Raw genomic sequence first — 25,672 nt, 5'->3', positions numbered from 1 at the left:
CCATTGAGCCAAAAGGAAATCACCGCCCACAAATTAGACAGTATCCTTTGAAACCTGACGCCAAAGAAGGCATACGGCCAGTTATTCAAGACATGATAACAGCAGGCATCCTAATTGAAGCACCTGCTGCCAGTTGCAACACACCAATCTTTCCAGTTAGGAAAGCAGATTCTAAATCGTGGAGAATGGTGCATGATCTCAGGGCGGTTAACTCAGCAGTAAAACAAAGATCGCCGTGCGTCCCCGACCCGCACTCAATTTTGAACGAATTACAAAATTCACACAAATTCTTCACAGTAATTGATTTAAGCAATGCATTTTTCTCAATACCACTGCATCCCTCAGCCAGGCATTGGTTTGGTTTCACTTTTAACAACAAAAAATATACCTATACGAGATTACCTCAGGGGTATGCAGAAAGCCCAACTATCTTTTCACAAGAAATTAACAATTGTATCAGTCAACACCAACACAAGGAGTCCACTCAAATTCTGATCTATGTGGATGACATTTTGATAGCCAGTCCCACAAAAGAAGAAAACACTTCAGAATCGATTGAATTATGCAAACACCTAGCAAGAACTGGAAACAAAGCTTCATTGGAGAAACTTCAATGGGTTCAAAAGGAAGTAGTTTTCTTGGGACATCTGGTCTCAGCTGAAGGCCGAAAACTAACGTCTGACAGGAAGATGGCTGTCCTCCAAGCCCCAAAACCATGTACCAAAAGACAAATGATGGCATTTTTGGGCCTGGTGAATTTCTGCAGACAATGGATCATAGATTATGCGGAAACCACCCAACCACTTCTGGATTTAATCTACACCGAAGATCTACCACTAAATGCCCCTATAAAATGGACAGGGGAAGCCGAAGAAGCTTTTATCCAAACAAAACAGAAGATAACTTCATCAGCAGCCATCGGTTTCCCTAATTATGAGAAACCTTTTACTCAAACAGTGGATTGCAAAAATGGATTCATGACATCTGTGTTGTTACAGCAATATGGCGGACAACTCCGCCCGGTAGCCTACTACTCAAAGAGATTGGACACAGTAGCCCAAGCCTTGCCACATTGTGTCCAATCAGTTTGTGCAGCAGCAATGGCTATACGTTTATCAGCAGAAATAGTACTATTTCATCCACTAACTTTATGGGTTAGCCATTCGGTGGACATACTACTCACGCAAACAAAGATGTCATTCTTGTCCCCAGCAAGACACATAGCAATGACGGCTGTCTTATTATCCCAACCTCACCTAACCATCAAAAGGTGTAACACCCTCAACCCAGCAACCCTCTTACCTACAGAAGAAGATGGACAACCGCATAACTGTACAGAAAAGACTGAAGAGGTTTACAAACCTCGCCCAGATCTCAAAGACTCACCACTCGACGAAGGAGACACCATTTTTGTGGATGGATCATCAGGCAAAGACCAGTTTGGACAGAACAACCCAGGCTATGCAGTGGTCAGCCAGACGAAGACTTTAAAATCTGAACCACTGCCCAGCAACTACTCAGCTCAAGCTGCAGAGATAATTGCCCTGACAGAAGCCTGTAAACTGTTCAAAGACAAACCTGTCACTATCTATACAGATAGCCAGTATGCCTTTTCAACCATCCACACCTTTGCTACCATATGGGCAAGACGAGGAATGAAGACCTCATCCGGCAAACCAGTCCAACATGCAAAACTGCTAACAGAACTGTTGAGAGCAGTACTACTGCCCTCTAAATTAGCAGTGTGCAAATGCAAAGCACATACAACAAACAAAGACCCTGTTTCACTTGGAAATGCAAAAGCTGATGCAGCTGCGAAAAAAGCTGCACTTCGACAATCAGATACTTTCACCCAAACGAATCAAGAAAATTCGTCTCATATTCCAACAGAAATTTTAATAGACATGCAAGACAATGCACCTGACAAAGAAAAGCAACAATGGATGGACATGGGAGTCACAAGAACTCTTGAAGGACTTTTTCAAAAAGACAACAAACCCGTCATTCCCCGCAGTCTGTATCACGCGGTCGCTATTTTGAGTCATGGTAAAAGCCACGTCTCAACACCGGGGATGTGTTCCGTGGTACGACAAGCATTTATAGTACCGTTAGGATTACAGACCTATTTTAAAAATTTTTGTAGATCTTGTTTGGTTTGTTGCCGACACAACATCCAAGGTAACATTAGGCCAAAACGAGGGAAGACCCCAGCTGGGACTTACCCTTTTGAAATCGTACATATGGATTACATTGAACTGTCTAAAAGTGGTCCATATAAATACTGTCTTGTGCTTGTTGATTCGTTTTCAAAGTGGGTAGAAATTGTACCGTCAAAATATAACAATGCACTTTCAGTTGCCAAAGCCATTTGTAAACACATCATCCCAGAGCATGGCATTCCAAGAGTGCTCTGGAGTGATAATGGCAGCCATTTTGTCAATGACATTATTGACAACATGGCTACCCATCTGGGTATAACACTCAGATACCACTGTTCCTATCATCCACAGAGTGCAGGGCTTGTTGAAAGAACTAACGGGACAGTTAAACTAAGACTCAAAAAGACAATGGAAGAAACAGGCAAACCATGGCCTGAATGTCTAAGTCTAGTTAAAACATATATGAGAATTACACCAATAAACACAGGCATCACACCATTTGAGGCTGTGCATGGCAGACCTTTCCACCTTCCAATGTGGGAAGGTCAGCCATTCTCAGAAGAAAAAAACCAAGCAGATCCAATGACAGAGTGGTTATGTAAACTATTTAGAGAGAAACAAGTTGTGTCTGCAAATGATCTGCCGCCTGGTTCTATTCCTTTGTTTCAGGAGACAGTGACTCCTGGTGACCTGGTGCTCGTAAAAGTGGTGAAAAGAAAGAGCTGGTCCAGTCCACGTTGGGACGGGCCATATACAGTCCTGCTCACCACGCCGACAGCTATAAAGATAGCTGAAAGAGACACCTGGATTCACCAGAGTCACTGCAAAAAAATCACCGAACTCAAATAAACATGCTTGTCACCATCCTAGGGTGGGGATTCATCCTCACCCTGCTCCTCTTGCCAGCCCAATCGATGCAAGCCAACATCCGCACGAAAATTTGGGGTCCAGAAAGCCAACAAACGACATGTCCTGTCATAAAGCCAATAGAAGTGGAATACACCTGGTCAAGGTGGTGTATGTGCACTGATAGGAGAACACTTCTGCACCTACATCCCGGATGAAAACACATTGACTCAGGAGAAGGACGTTCAGCCGAGATGGCTCGATTGGCTGTACTCTGGCAGCTGGTCCCAGATTCTGGTGAAGATCCTGGTACCATTTGTCGGAATCCTAGTGATCTTTATTCTCCTGTGTGGCGTATGTTCTTGCTGCATCGTGCCCATGACAAAGAAGATGGTGTCAAGAATGTTTATTGCTCATATGTACCATTACAAATTGATTTCTGTCCCACAATACTCTGATGATGATGATACTGACCCAGACAGCGTTGTCTAATGGACTTATCCCTACCAACTAAAAGGGAAAACCCCCTCACTGTATACACCACTGACACACGAAGATCCGAGTGGGTAAGGCCGGTCGGGCCCCTGCTTACACCGTCGTCGGCAGGCGACCTACGATGTCACACAGGCTCGGGTTAGGCCCTGTGGGGACCAACGCGCAGGCAGGATTTCGTTTTTTTTTTGTTTTTTGTGTGTTTTGGTTTTTGTTTGTTTTAGCTATGATTCTTATAGTTAACCATCACTTATTACTACTATGTTTTCTATGTTTTATAAGAAACACTCTCGACCTCATAAAAACGAGGTGGGAGGAGGGGAATTTTTTCCTTTACGAAGGTTTTTCGCCCCTCCACAAAGCTACCTACCTGTTGGATTTCTTAATGATGTGTAAACTTGAAACCTCTGGTATTGTTTTCACGGATGTTCTTCGAAATTTACAACAGGGGGGAAATGTAAGGTATATTAAATCTAGTTATTTGTAATTTTCTCTATTATCTCTATTATTCACGTCACAAATGGCTCTGATGGAATATACTTGAGTTCATACTATTTTTATTACTTATTCTCTATTTTTCTACTCTTTTATATGATTCTGTTTAAAATATATGCACACTTTCAGTCTTTATTTTGAAGGATACAGGAAAGTCATCTTGGTATGTTTTTACAACTGCTTGACTTCTTCCAAATAAAAACATTCAGGTCACTGGGCCACGGTGAGAGAAAGGGAGTCATTCAATGGAGTGGGTCCGTTTTTCTCCCCGCGGTTACTGGAGGCCTCCTGTTGATATCAAACCTGCATCTTCCTTGACTCTCATATCAGCCAAAGATTAATATCCCAAATTAATCTGTCAGTTCCACAGGTAGGTATACTCGTTTATTTCCATTTATTTTACTATGTGGCTATTTTGAAGCAGTTTTAAGGGGTCAGCTTATACCCAAGTTAAGTTCATATGAAGTATATATGGTGATATTTTTTCCAGAGGATAAAGAATAATGCTCGTTACAGTTGTTTGTTGCTTCAGTGTTTTGGCATACTGGTCAAATACCACATTCCCAAAGGAAAGTCCTCCAACAAAGTAAAAAAGTAGCGTGTTCTGCATTGTTAACATGTTGCATACCCGTTTTTTTGCGTCGATGCTTGGCCGGCCTATACTTCTCCGCTGCCAGCGACTCGCCGGTTTGTTCTTCTCGTTTCGGAACATTCGCATGCGCTTTGAGCAGCCCACATTGTACCTGCAAGTTTGGGGGGAAACAAATTTCGATTATTCTAAGAGAAGAAAACAGAGCTGCATAAAATACTTTTAGAAGGATCTCTGAGGAGCATTTCTGAAATGGAAAATAGGATTGAGTCCAGTGTTGCCTCTAAGCTGCGCGCGTGCGCAATTGCGCACTGCTCACACATTCACAGCGCACAAGAAAATCTAGCCAGCGCACAAAAATGAGGGCACAAAATTACTAATTAAGAAGCGACTTAAGTCAAAATTTCAGTGCATGAAGGTAAAAATACACGGGTTCCCCTAATGTTGTGTCCTAAATGCGGTATTTTGAAGTCGAGTCGAAGTAGGAAGAAGTTGAGTAAAGTTAGTAGAGAACCGGCTTCTTCGGCTCGGCTTACTAAAAAGAACCGGCTCTTTTGGGTCCTAAACGGCTCTTCAGGTTGTTTTTGCTTTTTTAATCCCAACATGACCAAATATTATTACATTATATTATTAATATTATTATCAAAATGATAAAGTAGTGAAAAGCTGAGAAAAAAAGAAACAAAATGAAGAGAAAAAAAGAAGGAAACATTTAGAAAAAAAGCCAGAAAAAAAATGAAAAGAAGGAAATGTAGGAAAAAAGTAAATAGAGAACAAAAAGAAAAAAGTAACAAAAAAGTAGAAAACACAGAAAAAAGAAGAAAATGTTTGTGTTGCATTGAAATAATTTCCAATTATATCAAGTGAATCTTGTTGCCAACATTGTACTTCTACTAAAAAATGTGATTAAGTACAGGTCTTACTTACACCCGACTAAATAAGCCCCCCAAAAATGTTAATATTATGCGACAAAATATATCAGGAAATAAAAAGAAATGAATATCTTGTGAAAGAATTGTAAGAACAAACGACGTTTGTAGGCCGTACAACCTTTGCAATAGTAGATGAGTCAATTCATTCAAAAGAGAAAAATAATTTTGCATTGCCGGAAACTCAGCAAATTGTCAAGTTTTGGACATGTTTGATAATGACATAGTTGCCACACTTGGGATTGCTCTTGCTCACTGTTGTTTCAAGCGTTGCTCACCGACTTTGTGTGAACGCTCTGACCCGTGGAAAATTAGAGGGAACATTGCTTGTGTCTAAAATTTTGTTTTGCGAATGTGATTAAAAACTTAAAGGTTGACTTGCCTCTTAGCACAAACCATGGAGCAGAAGCGCTTAGAACCCTTAAACGTGTAGGCAAAGTCCACCCAGCCGCAATATTCACAGGTCAGTTTGGGTTCTTGATCCTTGTCTGTTGAGACGCATGAAAAATCATTATTCAGGTTCTTTGTGGTAATCAAACGTTGGTCAACATGAAACGTGCGAAACACTGATGAGAGGCATTCCATGTACCATGTACAACATACAGTATATTATTGTATTGCATAGCGTTTTTCAGCAAAAAGTTTGTTGTTAATTAGTGGTTGATGTTGGTTATTTTGTGCTGTAATAAAAAGCCATAAAGCAAAAATGAATAGTGTGTCCATTGGGAATACACACAATTTTTGTTTGAGATAACAAATTGAAATTCCTTGTTGAGACAGGGGTTTTTGGGGTGGGCGCGGTCATCAGATATAACCTTTTATCCGGACTGTAAGTCTCACTTTTTTTCATAGTTTGGCTGAGGGTATGATTTATACTCGTATATGTTTTTTTCCTTGACTATTTTTTTGCACTATGATGACCATTTTTGCACCAAATGCATATTGCACAAACCCTTACGATACCAAACTGTATGTAACATCCTACATGCCGACATTTCTTGTGTAAATTTTGTGTAAATTATAACTATAACCTTATCTTCTTTGTTTTATAACCTTATCTTCTCTGTTCCTTTATCTTCTTGGGTTTTTTACCTCACTGTGAATGTGTGAAACTGGAGTGTCATGCCCAATTTCGTTGTCACAATGTTAACCCATTTTGTAACAATGACAATAAAGGTATATTCTATTCTATTTTGTTCTTAATTATGCATTTTTTGGCTTGTGCGAATTATAGTCCGAAAAATACGGTATTAAAACTGTCAGAGTTAAATTCTCTTTCAAGGAGAGTATATGTACACAGTCCCGGTAAAAAAACGGTTCGATTGAGGGAAAAAAAGTGCGCTTCACCTGTCTGATTTAAGTCTTCGGGCTCGGAATCAGAGTTTGCCGCATTGCTGACAGGAGTTTTGTCGGGGTCAGAGGAGAGCTGACTGTCCGTTTTTTTGGGGCTATTGATGAGAATGGGGAGACGCTCAACCTGTTGATGCAAAAGTATTCGAATTATTACAACAAGAATAAATTACAATAACTTCTTAAGATGAGCACAATTTTTGATGAATGTGATATATAAAAGAATACTTCATTAAATTGAACTGCATTGAATACCCAGTCACACCCTTTCTACACATTTTCAGCCAAGCCACCAGTAGTACTTGTTTGGTTTTACAAAAATGCAAATCAACCTTTGGATGCTCACACAGCTTAAGACATGTTGTCGAAACATGTCCAATGGACAGATCATATTTTGCATTCTCGAAATACTGACAAGACTTTGACACAACAGATGTTTCATTCCACAAGAAAATTATATTTGCTTAATAAAATACTCTATGCGCATCACAAATAATTTTCTTTTCAGAAGTGAAACAAAACAGGAGGAATGCCTGTTTCCTGTTTGCTGGTTGTAAGCTTACCTTAAAGGGACAGTGTGTGTAATTTGGCCACGAGATGTTCCTGTTTCGTGTAGTGCTACTAAAAATTAGTGTTAAAAAACACAAGGAAGACAAAGAGTCGGAGACTCAGAGTGACTAGACCACACCATTTTTTCCCACACTATTTTGCGCAGCCCTGCTTGAAGTTTTTGGAGTACACGTAGCAGCAAGATGGTAGACAATGACATCAGCTCCCCCTAGGCAAGGCTCAATCTATATAAAATAAATGCAACTTCTTGACCTATGGGTATTTAAAAAAAATGCATGTATATATATTATTTGCTCATTGCTTAAATCTATATTGTTTTTTTAATTAATGACGGATTTTACCAGTAGGAGACGCAAACGGATCATACTGTCCCTTTAAGGCACGAGTGTCCAACTCATTTTCACTAGGGCCACATATGTAAATAAGTGGTAACTACTCTTGTAAAATAACTCTGAATGTATTACTTATTGAACATTACAGTAGCAATAGAAAAATATCCCTAAGATGTCATCGGAGGAACACCAATATAATTATATGTTATAAATTAAATATAAGAAAATAAGAAAATCTTATTGAACATTTTGGGGATAATTTATGCCTCAACTTTACTCATCGGAATTGATAAGGAAACACTGCCGTATACTGGCGCTGAGCAGTCACTTCATGGTGGTCATAGTGGCACACATTGTGGGAAATGTAGTCCTTTTACATATATATTTTTTAGGCGCTCAGAACTTTTAAGCTCTCACGTGCCACATAAAATGATACGTAAGGCCATGAGATTGACAAAAGAACAAGAACAATCTCAACAACTCTGGGCTGGTCTACTCCAATCTGGCTGGACATGTTTGATAATGACGTAGTTGCCACACTTGGGATTGGGATTGGGATTGGGATTGGGATTGAGTTTCCACTTACACACACTGGGAAAGGCTCAGCGCCTTCCTGGATGACAAATCCCTCGATAACATGCGTGAGGACCTGTGGCTTGACAATGGCCTGCGGTGGCTTGCTCTCCCCGTTAAGCGCTGTAACCGCAGTCACATGGGGCGTCTGGTTTTCGTTCCCTGAAGTAACAGGTGAAGGTAGGCCCTCAGTTGCAGGTGCAGGCCTCTTGGCTGCTGTGATGGAAAATAAATCCAAAGTCATGTGTGAATGGATAATATATTTCTTTTACGGGAGCTCCTTGGAGCACTCCTAAAGGTATTCCCTAATTCTTAAACATGCAAAAAGTGAGGAAATCCAAAATACCTTTATATATTTAATTAGTATGTTCCAATTATTTCCTGAGATGATGCAGTTTGAAGACAACATGTCTTGTTTTTCTTATCCTGATCTGTGACGTCATTGGAGGAACACCAGCACCCTTGCAAATCACTCACCATATTGTTTTACGAGTTATTTAGTCAAAAAGGTTATGAGTATTTTAAGAGTTTTTGGTAGTTTTTGTGGAGATACAGAGGTTTTCTTGCAATGGATACAATAATGGTTCAACAAAGAGCAAGCTGCCAAAAGGAGCAGCCTCGGCGGAAGAACAAGAGGCTGGCCGAAAAATAAACACCCAGAGAGCAGCCAGGCGAAGCGGCAATAGCTACGGCGATAAACGCAAAGCCGGCCGGGAATAAACCAAGGGACACGGTAAAACTGGCGCTAACGCCAGGCAAGTTTGCAAAACAACACACAGTGGGCAGCCAACGAGAGCCAACCAAGAGCGAACAAAAAAGGAAAGGTAACGGCAGCCCTGAGCCCAGCGGGGAGATAGCTGGACAAAAATTATCCCAACCGCATCACGGGGGAAAAAAAACACAAAAGAAAAGCCACAATCGCTTACCCCTAAGCCGAAATGAGTTGTATGCAATTGTTGTTTACGACATTTGCCGTTTCAGAGGCCGCCTCACATGTTGTGCTAATGAGATGTCCTTTAAAAATTCGTTTTGATCCTTCAAACACATCACAGGTCTTTAGAAAACAAGTCGAATGGGTGAACCGGAGCGTGGAATATTTTGCAACATTTTTGCATAATAGAGAGCAGGAACACTATAAATTCTGTGCCCAATTGAAACCAAAAACAGTTCTGTGCGAGAATACATTTCTAAATCCTGTGAATTGGTATCTTTCAATGAAGATGACAATTCATGTGGATAAAAAATAGCCAACAAAAATTAAAGTAAACGTTTCATCTCAGAGCGGGAGTTGGTTACTTTATCTGCTAAGATTTGAGGTATTCATTTTTTTCAATTCATTTCTTGGAAAAACATTGTCAGATTTATAAATTTCCTTTTACCGAGTAGTTGATTTTGGGGCACTGGGTCAGCTTTAGGTTGATCTGCAGGCTTTCTAGGCTGTGATGGTGTACTTTGCTGCTGTGGTGGTCGGGGAGTTGGTGCTGGCAGGGGCGGCGGCTTTTGTTGCTGGTGCTGTGGGGTAGAGGCTGCACTCGTCTCTCTCACCACTAGTGATGTTGGCTTGTCTTTACACTCCTGAACCAGTGTTCGGGCAGCCTGCAAAACCAAAAGAAACAACGGTCCTAGGTGATAGATTTTTTTTACTCAGTAGAAGGGCCTTTCTTGTTTCTCTATTTCGTTCTTTGTGGCTACACCAACCTAACTGATAAGGGAGCTATGGCAGTGTTCTCGTTTGCCCGCGTCCTAGACGCATCATTTTTGCTGGGGACGCATAGTCTCAAATCAACGTGCGTCCCCGGGACGCAACTTTTTTGACACAAAATTGTCATTATTACCCGATTACATTTTTTTTTAAAACAAAGATTTACCGCACTCCAAACTTTTTGTCAGGCAGATCCGGCAGATGTTGTTTTGGTCTCACGGTTCGAGTTTTCGTCTGCACGCCGATCTCGAGTTGTGTGGTGAAAAGTCCGTCTCTTTTTAGAGAACCGGCTTTTTCCGCTCATCTCATTTAAGAGAGCCTGCTCTCAAACGGCTCACTTGCTTTGATGCATTATATTCCGAATAATTATGTTGTATAAAGAAGTTAAGAAAAAAAGGAAGTATATTACCAACAATAATTTGATGCAGAAAATGAATGAATAATTTGATGATTAAAACTGAATGAATATATAGATTTTTATTATATATTTGTCACCAATTTACAATTTCAACCTCGATAACACAAAATTTTGGGGACCCATAGATCTCTGTTGGGACCCATAGATTTTTGATCATGCGAGCCCCCGGGACTCATCACTTTTCAAAGGTAAAATGAACACTGCTATGGTACCATGATTAGCTGATTTGCCAGATCAAACTGTTTTTCAACCAAAAGTTTGTAAGACTATGTCATTGTGCATCAATGTATTTTTTCAGTTACGTTTTCAATGTTTGGTCCTTCATTATAATTATGGTTTTCAAATAAGCCTTACTTACTAATCACTAAAGTACAGTGGAACCTCGGTTTTCGAACGCCTCTCAGTTCGAACAAATCGAAGTCCGACCAAAAATTTTGAGAAATTCTTGCTTCGCTGTTCGGTCAAAAAAATCGGAGTTCAAACGCCGGTAATGCGTGAGTGCGTACGCCAGGGTGCGATGCTGAGCGGCGTACGGGTGTTTTAGCCACCTATTATGCCTCCGAAGAAAGTCAGTGCAAGCCGCAAAGTTGCTACAGGTGAAAAATGAAAAGTAGTGCATACAACTATTGCATTTAAGAAAGAAATAATAGCAAAATATAAAGGAGGTGTGCGAGTGTCTGATCTTGCTAGGGAATACAGCATGGCTAAATCTACGATCAGTACGATACTAAAGAATAAGGAGGCTGTGAAATCTAGTGATGTGGCTAAGGGAGTGAGTGCTATAAGCAAGCAACGGCCGCAAGTTTTGGAAGAGGTTGAAAAACTTTGGATGATTTTCCTCTGCCCACCGTCCACCTGCGCCTTCTGCTGACCACCACAAAGGTAAGAAATCCTATTCATAATAATTTTCTTTATCCTCTTTTTATTTTTACACGTTCATGTTAGCTTAATCTTTTGTACGGAAGATTACGATAACACGAACGTACGATTAGCCTGGGTTAGCTTTACGTTAAACATTCAAGGTAAACATTCAGGGTGTTGGAACGGATTAAAACGATTTACATTATTTTTAATGGGAAAAATGATTTCGGTGATCGAACAAATCGGTTTTCGAACAGGGTTCTGTAACGGATTATGGTCGAGAACCGAGGTTCCACTGTATACCATTTTCACAATATTAGCTTTTTGTTGGGTTTCTGTGTGAAAAGGATATCTTAGTAAAGAGATGTGCACGTAGACATGCCTTTAGTTGACTCACTTGTTGGGCATCGGACAGTTCTTACCGTGGGATGAATTTGTAGGTTGATGGCTGTAAGCTGCACTGGCTGAGCTTTGGCCTGACTCGTCAATGCGGAAGATGAAGGTGCAGGTTGAAGCGTGTGAGGGCTTATGGTGGAGTGAAAGATGGTGGCATGCTGGCTGGGCGCGGCGGTCTGATGAAGTGCTGGTTTGGGTAGCACGGGAACGGGGTGTGGTGACGGCTGAACGGAGGCCGTCTGCAGCATTTGCCCAGAAGCCCGTTGGGAACTTTGGCTGTGATGGACCACAAACTGCTGCTGCTGCTTGTGTTGTTGAACCAGCGAGTGGGGTTGAATTTGTGTGAAAGCTGTAATCAAATAAGAGTTTTCTTTCTTTTTATTCATGACTAAACGGCACTGTGCAGTCAACATTTAAAATAAAGCCAAACTATGTTATTTTTACTCATCCTACACATTTCTATTGTTTTCCTTAGATATGGTGTATAAGACCCTCTAAATCTGGGGTGGCAACCAAAAATGTTAAAGAAGCCATATTAGACCAAACAAAAGACAAAAAAAATCCTATGTTTAGAAATGCTAATATTTAAAAGCTTTATATACAGTACACCTTATAAGGAAAGTAAACGCATACTGCATGTATACTGTAAATTACTATTATTTTTTTATAAAAAAGGTTAAATGTTTGTATCATAATTGTCCTTCTACAACAGGGGTCGGCAACCTGTGACACGCGTGCCACTGCTGGCACGCGAGCGCACGGCAAAATAATAATGATTTTTTTTTTTTTAAAGCGCATTAACTTGAAATTTAGACATTTTCAGTTGCACACCGTGTTGTTTAGAGGTTGTGCCCCTCCTCCTTTGCTCCTATGGTGAGCGTGTGTCTGCGTGGCGCCGAGGAGAGGAGCGATCCGTGTTAGAACCCAGCCAACGAAATACAGGCGCGCAATAAACAAATGAATTATGACGGCTCCTCCAGCAAAAAAATATCGTTCTTTTCAGCCAGCGTGGGCAAATGACTGGGGTTATGTGCAAAAAAAATGACAGTGCTGTTTGTGCATTATGCCTCGAGAGCGTTGTACCTCGCACATCAAGGGTTAAACGTCAATACGTAACAAATCATGAAAATGAATTCAAGGACGAGTCTGATGAGACAAAGACATTAAAACGCGCTCTGTCCAGTTTTGGCAAACAAACACAGACCCTGAAAACCATTGTCACTGCTAAAAACGCCATTGCTCACTGCATAGCAAAGCACGGAAAATCTTTTACTTAATGCAAATATATTAAAGAAGCATTCTTTTCGAGCTCGGATGTTTTGTTTGGTGGCTTGCCTAACAAATAGACAATCGAAAACAAGAATAGAACACATCCCCATGTCAGCCAGAAGTGTTGAACGTCAAGCGGAGGGGCTGGCAGAAAGCGTGTGTGTTTCAATTTGATATTTTCTGCTATAAGATTTCATTGGTGATTAGTATGGTAGCTGTCCATATCACTTGCTTTTTGATTGTAGTCCATTGTTGATAAGGAATGTTTGATTCTTGTGGTCAAAAGTTGAAGTAATGGATGTCTACAGGCCTTTCCACGTGTTGCTCACATTCATTTTTTAGTTTATTGATGAACAAGAATAGTGAATAGAATAGTGCTAGATAAATAGGTCAGTTATACGATTTCAATGTCTATCCATGTCGTATATTTGGTCCTAGGTCCGCCACAAACCACATCGTGAAGTATGCTGACGACACAACAGTGGTGGGCCTCATCAGGGATGACAACGACCTAGCCTACAGAGAGGAGGTGGAGCAGTTGGTGGGCTGGTGCAGGGACAACAGCCTGGTCCTGAATGTTGACAAAACTAAAGAGATCATTGTCGACTTTAGGAAAAACCAGCCCAACCATGCCCCACTTTGCATCAACAACAAGGCTGTGGAAGTTGTCAGCAGTATCAAGTTCCTAGGGGTGCACATTACAAACAAACTCACCTGGTCCGTGAACACTGCATCACTGGTTAAGAGGGCACAGCAGCGCCTGTACTTCCTGCGGAGGATGAGGAGAGCCCACCTGCCCCCACCCTCCCTCATCACATTCTACAGGGGCACCATAGAGAGTATCCTGACCAGCTGTATCTCTGTGTGGTGTGGAGGCTGCAGCGCTACCGACTGGGGTAGTGTGAGGAGGGTAACGAGGACAGCAGAGAAAATAATCGGGACTACACTTCCCTCCATTCAGGACATTGGCCAGAAGCGCTGCCTATCCCATGCTAAGATCATTACCGGGGACCCCTCTCACCCCCATCATGGACTGTTCACTCTGCTAGCCTCTGGGAAGAGGTTCTGCAGTGTGCGGTGCAGGACCACCAGGCTCCGCAATAGTCTAGTCCCCCTGGCCATTAGACTGTTAAATGGTCAATCTAACATATAGTTAACTTAAATCTAAACGGCTGCTAATCTGACTTTTTGCACTACTGGCAGTTTTTTATAGCTTGCCACTCATTGCACATTGCTCTCTGCACTATGGTAAATTACAGCGTTATTGTTACAGTGTTAATGTTACAGTGTACCTGACTTGTTAACCTGACTGCCCATTTTGCACATCTGGTTAGCTACTCTTCTTGCACTATCGGCACTATGGTAAAATACTATACGTAGCCAAAATACAATACAACTTTATTTATTTCTGTACATTCAAGGAAACTGTGGGGGTCAGATGCATCGACATTTCGTTCTGTATACACGTGTACTAGAATGACAATAAAGTAGATCTGAATCTGAATCTGAATCTGAATTTGGACTAGTGTAAAATGACAGCTCAGTTGGATATAAAAAAAATGTTCTTCGAGTCTAATCTTGGTGTGGCACACTGATAACAAGGAAATTTGAAAGTGGCACTCCACACCAAAAAGGTTGCTGACCCCTGTTCTACAAAAACTGTAGCATCTTTCATAAACATTTTTGAAAAAGCACCAGGGAGCCACTAGGGAGCACCAAAGATCCACATCCAACTTCAGAGGTGCTTGCTCTAATTCAACTCAAATACATTTAGTAATCACCACTTTATTAATCTGATCATTATCTGGGGTCAATAGTAATTAACAGGTATACTAACACAAAGTAGACCTGCATACATATATAGATATACATATACCGTAAAGTGCGTTTTTTTTCCCAAAGCTTTCAACCCAGCGGCTTATGCAACGATGCTGCCAATTTATGCGTTTTTTTCTAACCGCCAAAAGGGGCGCCCGAGCAGTAAAAGTAAGACACGTGAATTACATGTGTCAAGGAAGATCCGAATTAATGTAAATTCTTTGAATAAAACTAGCACGAACAAAACCCTCGTCATGGAAAAGGTGTCAATCGAAAGTGGAGTGCTAACTACCACACTGGGACTAATTTTACGAGTGTTTAATTGTAATGGGAAATAATGTGGCGAAACCAACGGATTACAAGAAGCAACGTCCAACGAAGCAGAAATGATTAAGGTGGATCCCTATTCATCTGTCGGTATAATTGTGTGTTTAAGAGTAAATATTTTACACGGTTGGATTCCATGGATTGTCTTTGATGTAACGAAGCAATTTTCGCGGACATTCAAAGGTGGAAATGGCCCACGGAACCAATTGTTGAGTTACCTCTGTTTCATAGTTTTATCTTGATTCAGACTGATCCTGACGTTTCTCTGATGAGCATATTTTGAAATGGTCATCAACATATCATATCTTGAATCCCAAGAGTTTAAGCATGATGTATTTCGGTGACTGGTGACATCGTACAGACACTTATTTGTTAATCAAAACTCCGGCAACCCACTGTTAAGGGGTTAAGGTACCTTATATTGTTAAAACTCTTTCTCTGTACCGTCTTTTTTCGTAAATATCAAATGGGCACCTGTGACTTATAGTCAGGTGCGGCTTATGTATGTAAAAAAAGTTGTTGTTTTTCTTATAAAATGTACTGGGTGCGGCTTATAATCAAGTGCGCCTATAGTCCGAAATTTACAGTACTTACATATATAAACATACACTCACATGCGCATATACAAATACACACATAAATATATATAAATATATACATTAATATATATATATATATATATATATATTTATATATATATATATATATATATATATATATATATATAGATTATAAATACATACATATTAATGGGGAAGGTAAGGCTTCAGCACGGTAAGACGAAATGGATCTTGTTTTGGCCTACAGAGTTTAAAAAAGGGTGAATTGTTATGTTTATGGTCCTGTTAATGTTAGTCTGGGCACAACTCCCTGCCAGATCAGTAAGTTTCCCTGAAGCCAGCGCCAACAAGAGCAAGAAGGGCCAGCAAGCCCAATGTGACACTTCATGAATGCAAAGTAGTGAATCAGTGAGTCATGAGCCTGCCGCGACTTTTGAACGAGAAGCATTTAAATTCATTGCCCACCCTACTGCGCACCCCCCAAAAAGCAATTATTTTAAGCACAAAAGGTTTAAATTCAAAATAGGGTCACTGCCTTCACATTATACACAACCTCTGTTAATATTAAACAGTATTAGATTAGTTTAAAAGGACTAAACTTGAGCATGAAAGGAAATTGGAAAACATGCACACAACAAAGAAGGTTTCCACATGCTCACCTGGACTCATAAGAGGCTGTGCACTGACTGCCGTGACATTGCGGCTCATGTTAATGGCTCGGGCCTCCGTGACTACCGCGGTATCCCCTTTTTTTCCTGACTCGCAGGGGCTCTCCGACCGGACAGACTTAAATCCCACAGAAGCTTGCACTGCCTGGCTGGCGTTCTTGACATGCGAGGCAGGCTGGATCGGCACAGGGCTCTGCTTAAGACTTAGAGCCTGCAGCGCCTGAGTCTGGGAGGAGGATGTAATGGATCCCGGTGCGCTGCGTATTGCCAAATTTTGAACCTGATTCTTAAAAGAAAACAAACATGTTTATATTTACTGGTTAATTATATTTTGATTTTCTATACAACTTGTTCTCACAGTGTTGACTAAAGAATATCTTTAATGCTTTTATGGATAAATGAACATTTGATGGAGGAAAAGTCCACTACACTGTGATATCTTGAAAACTAATCCTTAAATGAAGAATGGAAATGATAAAGTTTTACAGAAAACTCTGGGCAATGGACAAAAGAACAATCTTGTCATGCAAACTTTACACTCAAAGTATGGACTAATAATTTAAAGCCAAGACCTCTTCCCTGTAATGCATATGTGCTAAACAGTTGTCCGTTGTAGAGCCTTGAATTCAAAAACAGTACTTTTAATACATCAGCATGTTTTTAGGCCACAGATGGAATCCTCGAACGCATATTTAAAGTTCACATTTTTGCTGACTTAGCAGTTGTTGATTCTGTGCTCTTCTTTCTAAAATTCAATGCAGAAGGCAGATGCACTTGACACACTTTGTCAATTGACTAACTTCAATTTGTCAAATTGCTTGAGAGTTGTCTGATTTTTATTGTTTTTGCACACATGTACACACAATATTTGTTATTTTCTCCAAGAATACCATTAGGGACACCTCAAATCTTAAGACTTGTGTTTGATTTGAAAGCATGTTGCAGTGTGCGGTGCAGGACCACCAGGTTCCGCAGTAGTCTAGTCCCCCTGGCCATTAGACTGTTAAATGGTCAATCTAACATATAGTTAACCTAAATCTAAACGGCTGCTAATCTGACTTTTTGCACTACTGGCAGTTCTTTATAGCTTGCCACTCCTTGCACATTTGCTCTCTGCACTATTGTACTTACAGCGTTATTGTTACAGTGTTAATGTTACTGTTTACCTGACTTGTTAACCTGAATGCCCATTTTGCACATCTGGTTAGCTACTCCTCTTGCACTATCGGCACTATGGTAAAATACTATACGTAGCCATAATACAATACAACTTTTACTTATATCTGTACATTCGAGGAAACTGTGCGGGTCAGATGTATCGACATTTCGTTCTATATACACGTGTACTAGAATGACAATAAAGTAGATCTGAATCTGAATCTGAATGTTGCAAAGGTAGAGTATTTTGTTGTATTTATTCTGTTGGTTGTGTATTGTATACACAATAAGAATAATTTGACCACTGTGTGGTGGATAACATGTCTACCATCACAGTTCCCTTTTTAGGGGTCTTAACTTTGGGTCCAACTTTCTGAGTGATTTTACATTTTTCCTTTACTAAAAGGGATTGTTCAATTATAGTACATGACCCTAATTAAAGTAGGCTCTAAGGAAAATGTATTCCATTTTCAGGGTGACTACAAAAGTGTCCCAGATTGCTAAAAAAAAATATTATGCACAATACAATCATTACATTGTTTTTCCTTAACAGGTCATTTATGTTTTTACAATGAACACTGATTTTTGTTTTGTTTTTTTGCACAGAACACTTGGAGAAGTGGTTAAACGGTTAAAACAAGCATACCTGCGCAGGACTGTCGGACTGCATTGCTGTCACTGTAGCTGTCGGGGTAAAGATCAGCTGTGGCGACAGTGGGACAGCTCGGCCCAAACTCCTGGCCACTTGAACCAAGTTGCTCTGCTGCGCTTGGAAAACATTGTTCTGTTGGACCTGACATCATATTAACATTAAACGGCATTCAAGAACCCAAGCATTCAGTTTTACTAAAATGAAGGTGATGTCTTAAAAACTCAAGTTAGAAGGAATAATCTGGTGGACAACTAAAAAAGGCTTTGTAGTGTTTTCTACGTTCCCACCATTTGTGCACGGAGGTACATCTGTGCCTGGCTGGCAGTGAGGGTGGGGCTAGATTGACTGCCCAGCAGAACAGCCTGCTGGGAAACACTTGTAGGAGCAGACGTGATAGTCTGGGCACGGCTGATCATTTGTGCAGTCGCTGGTGAGGCGGTCAGGTTTATCTGGTGGGGGGTTGAAGTTTGGATGATTGTCAGAAGTCATAGGAAAAAAGGCAAATACATAACAGCTTTACAAATATGCATAATCTATTCAGGAGGTGGTTAGTACGCAGCCACATGGTGCTGAAATCGAGGGTTCAATTTCAGCTATCATGGTCTCCCCGTGAGGAGTTTGCATGTGCTTCCCGTGCCTGCATGGGTTTTTGCGTTTCCTACCCACGTTCCAAAAACATGGATGTCAGGTTGATTGGCCGGTCTAAATTGTCCCTAGGTATGAATGAGCGAGTGAATTGTATGTGTCTGTGTTAAGGGTGTCCCCCCTGCCCACAGCAGCACCACTGTGATTATATCGGGGTTATGCGGCGAAAATGGATGGATGGATCTATTCAAGATACATAATTTGGGCTCGTTGGTGTATATTTGTAGCTGACAAATGTTTGAGTGCTGAAATTACCCAAAATGGTGGCTTCGCATTAAACAAAGTGAAAGCCATGTACGTGGAGGTAAAATGTATCTTACTGTGGTTTGAGTTGACCCTGTTTGTTGAGATGTTGTGCCATTCTGGGAGGTGTTCTGGCGACCTGCTGCAATACTGGCCTGTTGCAAAGTGGGCATAGGGTCGAGATGTATTTAAGACAAACAGAAGTGTGTAAAAAGGGAATACAAAACATGTTTTTGGGGCATTATCACCTGCTGCACAGCAGCAAGACTCTGCAGCTGAGCAGTGCTGAGGTTGTGTTGCTGCTGGAGAGCTGCAGTCTGTAACATGAGATGCTGCTGCTGGGCTGCATACATCTGCTGTAAGTACTGGGCTGCCGTGTTGGGTTGCCTGTGGAGCGCTTGCTGAATCACCTGCGCGACAACAAAAGACGTGTAACGTTAACAAAGTATATACAACTCCTTGCAAAAAGTAGCAAGCCCACACTCAGACATTTTATTCTGCAGAAAAAAACTCACCAACATGAAACAATTATAAGGTCATTCCAAAATGCAACATATTGGCATTCAGGAACACTAAAATAAATCAATGAAAACCTTGCAATCACACAAATATAAAGAGGTGTAACGAGAGCAAGGTATATACGACCGCTAGCAACACAGAATAAAATGTCTGAGTGAGGGCTTGCCCAAGACTGGTGGTTCCATACTTTTTGCTAGGGGTTGTACTTGTACTCTAACTTTGGGGTTAAGAAATGCTATAGGTAAGGAAAGATTAAATTGACACTTTCGTGAGTTATAGGTGGATTATTTTTTTGCTTCAAAAATAGTAATGTGAGAAAATGCAGCTAACAATGTATTCAATGGATTAGTCCTTATAAACTATTTGAATGAAAACTGGAACCGTTTGAGGAAACGGGGCGTCAGATGTGTTCACCTTGACAACTTATCGCCATGAACAGAGAGCAGTAAACTTTAGACTGCAAAATCATAGTGGATACTGTACAGGTGTCAAACTCACGGCCTGCGGGCCACATCTGCGGGCCTGCGGGCCACATCTGGCCCGGCGTATAATTATATTCGGCCTGTCAAATCCTTTTTATGTACATCTACTATAATAGCCCGGGTCTATGAAACCCTGTTAACTTTCAAATTATACTCTGATACTAAAAACCACAATGGCCGAGAAAATGATGTTAACTGACATTGCCGGTAAACCCGTGTGTCTTATTTGTGGAGATTTTGTGGCCGTAATTAAGGAATTTTATGTAAAACGGCATTACAAGAAACTTCAGAGTAAGTTCAAAAACCTTGAATCCAGAGAAAAGATACAGAAAGTTGACGAGTTAAAGAAGAATATGAGGATGTTTTTCAGTAAAGCAAATTCCCAAAGTGAAAAGCACAATTTTTTTTTATATTATCTGTTTTTTTCATATTTTAATTTCTATAGTTTTGACAGGAGATATTTTTATGGAGAGCAAAGATTTTTAATTAATTTAATGTTTAAGTTTGTTTATTCTGGAGTAATATTCCTGACTGTTTTAAATTCATATTTATTCATTTTTTTTCTTTAAAAAGGAAAGTGTATTCAATAAATATTTATCCTGTTTGGCCCGCGACCAAAGGTGTGGTTTGAGTTCTGGCCCTCTGTATAATTGAGTTTGACACCCCTGCTGTATTATATTACAGTATTCAGATATGAAACTCAAATTTATACTAACTATATCATGGGGTTAAAAAAAAATCAATGGAAGGTTACAAATACTAATTGAAAAACCATTATTGTGTAACTACTCTATTTTTATTGACACACACTCAGCAAATGTGCTACTGTTATGGTATGGAAATACATTTTAACTTCAGGAAACTGAGGGAAAATTAAAAACAAAAACGGTAGGCTGCACCCAAAGCTAATGCAAAAACAACAATATCCGGTATTTGCTTCTGTAAATAGACAAGTTTGATCTGAGAGAATAAAGGCGTGAACCGCATCGGCAAAGTGGATACTCTTGAAATACCGAACAACAGCTGATTATTCAGGAGTGGTTTACGACAACAGTATTTTGAACTTGAGTTGTGGCATATACTACAAAATATTATCTGGTTTTCCTGTGGATTGCCAGTGGGTAAAGTTATTTCATTTTTTTATTATTTTAGGAAATACTTGTCTGCATTGAATATACAAAAACTTTTGAACCTCTTAAACTGAGTGGAATCAAATGCTGCTTCTCTTTGTGAATAAATAAGCAATTTACTTTTGTACTGGTCTGAACTGAGAAGAAACCCGCCAATAGGTCAAGCGGGGCCTCACTCAGCCTTTGTGTAGGCTAATCCTGGGGGTCAGGGTGTCAAGAGCACTAAAGTGCAAAGTGGAATTCCTCCATTTGATTGTTTTTAAAAGCCTTAAGGAATATAAACATATTTTTCAGTTACACCAGCACAGCGATGGAAGCAATCACCTGCACTGTTTGCCTGTCGGGGATCCCGCCATAAACCGAAATCTGGGGGACAGCCTGTCTTGCTGCAGTGGTAGTGTTACAACTACTACTCGTGCTGCTACCAGTACTACTACTACTGCTGCTGCTGCTAGTGGTATTAGTACTACTAGCAGAAACACTAGTAGTGGTGGTAGATGATGTAGCTGTGTTACTGCCGACTGTCGTGGTGGAGCAGGACAATGTTGCAGTGATGATTGCAGGGTTGCCAGTTGTGGTGGTGGAGGTGGTCATAGCGGGTGCAGTGGGTGGCCCCGGCTCGCTCATGGTGCCCTCTGCTCTTCTCACCTTTGACCCCCGGCTCTTTTGAATGGCCCGCCTGTGCCTGGAACACAGTTTAGAAAGTGGCATGTGAGCGAAAAATATTAGTTTATTTTTGTGGCAATTGTAAGGTGTGCAGGAGGACTGGTAGTTTGCAACCAAACTAAACCGTTGCGAACAATAAGACAAAATGCTTGTTGTGTGCAATGTCCAAATTGATAGCTAAATGAGGCTTTGACACGAGCAGTGGGGGTGTGGGATATTTACTGCTAGTGATTAACCCAAGAGGTATTATCAACACAGTGCAATATATGAAATACTGCCTTCTTAAATGCCTATTTCACCAGAGTCTCGGCTCTGCTCCCACAAGTAAAAGGTTTATTTCTTCTCAATAAATTCCAAACATGTTTACACTGAGATACCAAATAATCAAAATCAAGTTAATTGCGGGCAACAACTTTGAAATTTAAGAACTCTATCAATTGTTACAGCCCTTAAGAAAACAACAAAATTGTCTTTATTGTCATTGATATTAACGTGGTAAAACAGTGAATGCAACGAGAATAGACATGGAACATGTAAAAAAGATAAAAAAGATAAAAGACTGTCTGAATAAAGATGCAAAATATATTTACAACATAGTGCTTAGAGACTGGCCTAAGTTACAATAATAGAGCAATAAAATAAAAGAGCATTGTAACAATAGTGAAATGAAAAGTAGTTCATAACATTTAGCAGCAACAAAAATTCCCAAACAAGTAACAAAATATATATTTTCATACTGTAGCTTAAGGAGTAACGCCATTCGGGTGAAAAATTCAATAAACAAAAACAGTAGATTATTTATACATATATCATACCTTCATAGACTTATAAGTTTTGTATGAATTCAAAACCCCGCATCACTGCACTTGCCTCATTGCTATCTGTTTTTGTTGTATTTAAGAATGAGCAGAACTTTAACGAAGGTAATTGCAATCATATTTTGCGAGGCGCAATTCAATGCATTTAATCTTTACAGTTGATGACTTTTGATGCTTTTGTTTATGTTGTGTGGACACTTCTGATTCTGATCTAATTAGAATACTACGGACAATTTTGCTAGTTGAGTGTATACAACAAAAAAGAAACTAAGGAAAACAAGTCTTTAACACTAATTGATAGGAAGTAATGATGCTACAAAGGAAGAGAGGTCACTAGCCTATGGGGTGAAGTAACAGCTTAAAGTGGGGAGCATAGAATTTCTACCCTCGAGGTTAGAGGTATATGCATGTCATTAAATGAAAAATAAGGGGTGAAGGTTGAGAAAGGGATTTGAAACAGCGTGAGGAGGGTTCGATGGAAGTAATTAAATCAGGACCCACACTGCCACCCCATTGCCATTCGAAAGCCATTACCAACCCCTCCTCCTCCTCATTACTATTTAGAGAGGATTAGGAGCCTGAGCCCAGATGTAGAGCATGCTTATTTTGGCGACTTCCAACAATGAAAACCCCTTAAAAGCATGCCGTTCTTTTTAATTCACAAAGTAAAGAAAACCCCAAAAAGTACTCTGGATAGAAGTTTTCCTTTTTGCAATACAATTAATAACAAACACAAAAAACCCTAACTATTAAATTTGCCTAAAACATAATTAGCATGCGAATGTTGGCGTGAGTAATGGTTTTGACATCCAATTGGACAATGTCGGTGTGCATGGTTGTAAACAAAGCAGGGACCGCAATAACCTAACATTTATAGCAGGAGGGGAGGGGATTCCTCTGGTTGAAAATGATGCGTTTAGCCCCTGCAGTCTCTCTGCCAATCAGTGACAGGGTGATGGAGCCCATCCCAGCCATATCCGGGCAGTGGGCAGGGGACACCCTGAACTGGTTGCCAGCCAATCGCAGGGCACACGGGGACAGACAACTCACTCGCTCATTCAGACCTAGGTACAATTTGGACCGGCCAATTCACCTGAAATGCATGTTTTTGGAATGTGGGAGGAAACCGGAGTGCCCGGAGGAAACCCACGCAAGCACGGGGAACACATACAAACTCCACACAGGAAGTCTGGAGCTGGATTTGAACCCACGCAGGAGGTTCCCATGACATGAACTGTGCCGCACAAGTGCTAACCACTGCGCCGCTGTGCTGCCCAGTCCGGAAAATATGGTACATTAATTACAGCTGCCAGTAGTGTAGGACAAAATGATTGAGATGGATGGAAAAATAGGCTTATATGTAACAAAAGTATAGGACCGTGTTTGGCATTTCACAAATCCTTATCTTAAAGGTGAAGGTAACTGCATCCTTATCGCTGCTCAAAATAAAACACAGACAATGACTATGGTATATACATAAACATACATACATACATACATACATACATACATACATACATACATATATATATATATATATATATATATATATATATATATATATACATGTACATACATATATGTATATATCCATATGTATATATACATATACATACTTCTTTTAAGGCTAGGGTCAATTGAACTCATAAAACATGACATACACTGAAAAAAACAGTTTGTCCCTTGTGTGCTTAAGTGTGGAAGCACTCCACACTTCACAAAAATGAATGCATCACTTGCAAGCTTTGCAAAAGTCATATGCGGGAGCACCATGATGGTGAGGCAAAACCAAAACCATAGAGTCACCGACGAAGATGTAGGGAGCTCAGTCGAAAGGTAGGTAACTACATGATTTCTTTTCATCCGTTTGTTACTTGCATTTTTAAGAATGGAAACGTAACCTTTGTCTCTGGTATCTAGCATTTGCTTTTTAGATGATTAACGTCAGCCCGAATGTGTGTATTTTAGGCAGTGCTTAATTGTGCTTCATATAAAAACACAAAACTTTCACACAATGGTGGTAAGAGTAAGCATCAAGTTTTGATTTTCTGGCAAAGTCCGAGTGATTAAGTGAGGAAACGTAACGTTAGTCCACGGTCGCTTGCTTGACGTGATGGCGGTTGCTTGTTATTGACTGCGTTTGTGTGCATGTGAGCGAGATACTTTTTATTTCAGTTAAATGAAATTTTATTTGGGCACAGCACAAATAAACTGTACCAACCACTAATGAACAAAAGGGAACAAAAATGTTTTTGCACCAAACACACACAATAAAATATCAGCTGAACAATACAATATTACCATAAAGATGTGCCCAAAGGGAGTAGGCTTAAGCAGTGTTTGATTGTGCTTTAATAAAAAGCTAAACTTACACACAATGATGTATTAAGTTTTACTTTTCTGCCAAAGTCAGTGATTATTGTGTCCTTGTAAATTGGGCTAAATTAATACTCAAACTGTACGTTCTTATCTAAATAGAAAACAACAAACATCGACGAGCTTCATGATGAGAAAGAGACATCATGCACACCACAGCAAGCACTGAGATCCTTTATGACATGCGCACATTTTTGCATTGCAATACAAAGTTCTCAAGAAAGAGTGAGTGAGTTATCGAACAAAAGTGATAGTCGCTACTTTTTGCCTGTCAATATTGAAAGTCGTGTTACTGGGTTTTCACATTTGCATTTATTTATTGTTCCAAAAGCTCATGTCCCTTTAAACAAGAAAAAATACCATATTTTTACACTTTCTCAAAGACGTATCTTATACATTTGCAGGTGTATACCATTTATTTGTATCTATTTTGGTTTATTGTTAAGTTATTTGACAAACACTTGGAATGTCAATTTGATTCGCGTCACTGGGTTTTTGGATTTGTAATGATTTCTTGCTCCAAAAGCTCATGTCCCTTAAACAACATGCCTTTTTTGCACGTTAAAAAAAGTATATATTCGTAGGTGATTATATTTTTATGCATCTTGTTTGTCATTTGACAAACACTG

General features: G+C 40.1%; 1 protein-coding gene across 3 annotated transcripts in view; it reads right to left on the bottom strand.

Moving 5' to 3' along the window:
• Positions 1-25,672, bottom strand: part of phc2b (polyhomeotic homolog 2b (Drosophila)) — a 57,631-nt gene that overhangs the window by 11,522 nt on the left and 20,437 nt on the right. For 2 of the 3 annotated variants that reach the window (XM_088338955.1, XM_088338953.1), the window contains exons 2-13: positions 21,508-21,868; positions 19,301-19,462; positions 19,130-19,207; positions 18,452-18,613; positions 18,159-18,305; positions 16,346-16,640; positions 11,739-12,061; positions 9,715-9,931; positions 8,349-8,551; positions 6,858-6,987; positions 5,893-5,998; positions 4,621-4,735 (exon numbers count right to left, since the gene is read on the bottom strand). In XM_088338955.1, coding sequence (XP_088195081.1) covers positions 4,621-4,735; positions 5,893-5,998; positions 6,858-6,987; positions 8,349-8,551; positions 9,715-9,931; positions 11,739-12,061; positions 16,346-16,640; positions 18,159-18,305; positions 18,452-18,613; positions 19,130-19,207; positions 19,301-19,462; positions 21,508-21,810 — 2,241 coding nt within the window. In that variant the 5' untranslated portion in view covers positions 21,811-21,868. The remainder of the gene's footprint in view (positions 1-4,620; positions 4,736-5,892; positions 5,999-6,857; positions 6,988-8,348; positions 8,552-9,714; positions 9,932-11,738; positions 12,062-16,345; positions 16,641-18,158; positions 18,306-18,451; positions 18,614-19,129; positions 19,208-19,300; positions 19,463-21,507; positions 21,869-25,672) is intronic. The other variant, XM_088338954.1, reaches the window with a different exon arrangement.

The sequence above is a fragment of the Urocampus carinirostris genome, chromosome 6 (genome assembly GCF_059441175.1).
Source record: "Urocampus carinirostris isolate Australia breed hairy pipefish chromosome 6, RoL_Ucar_1.0, whole genome shotgun sequence".
In the NCBI taxonomy this organism is placed as follows: Eukaryota; Metazoa; Chordata; class Actinopteri; order Syngnathiformes; family Syngnathidae; genus Urocampus; species Urocampus carinirostris.
This window is presented reverse-complemented; position numbering and strand designations above follow the sequence as displayed.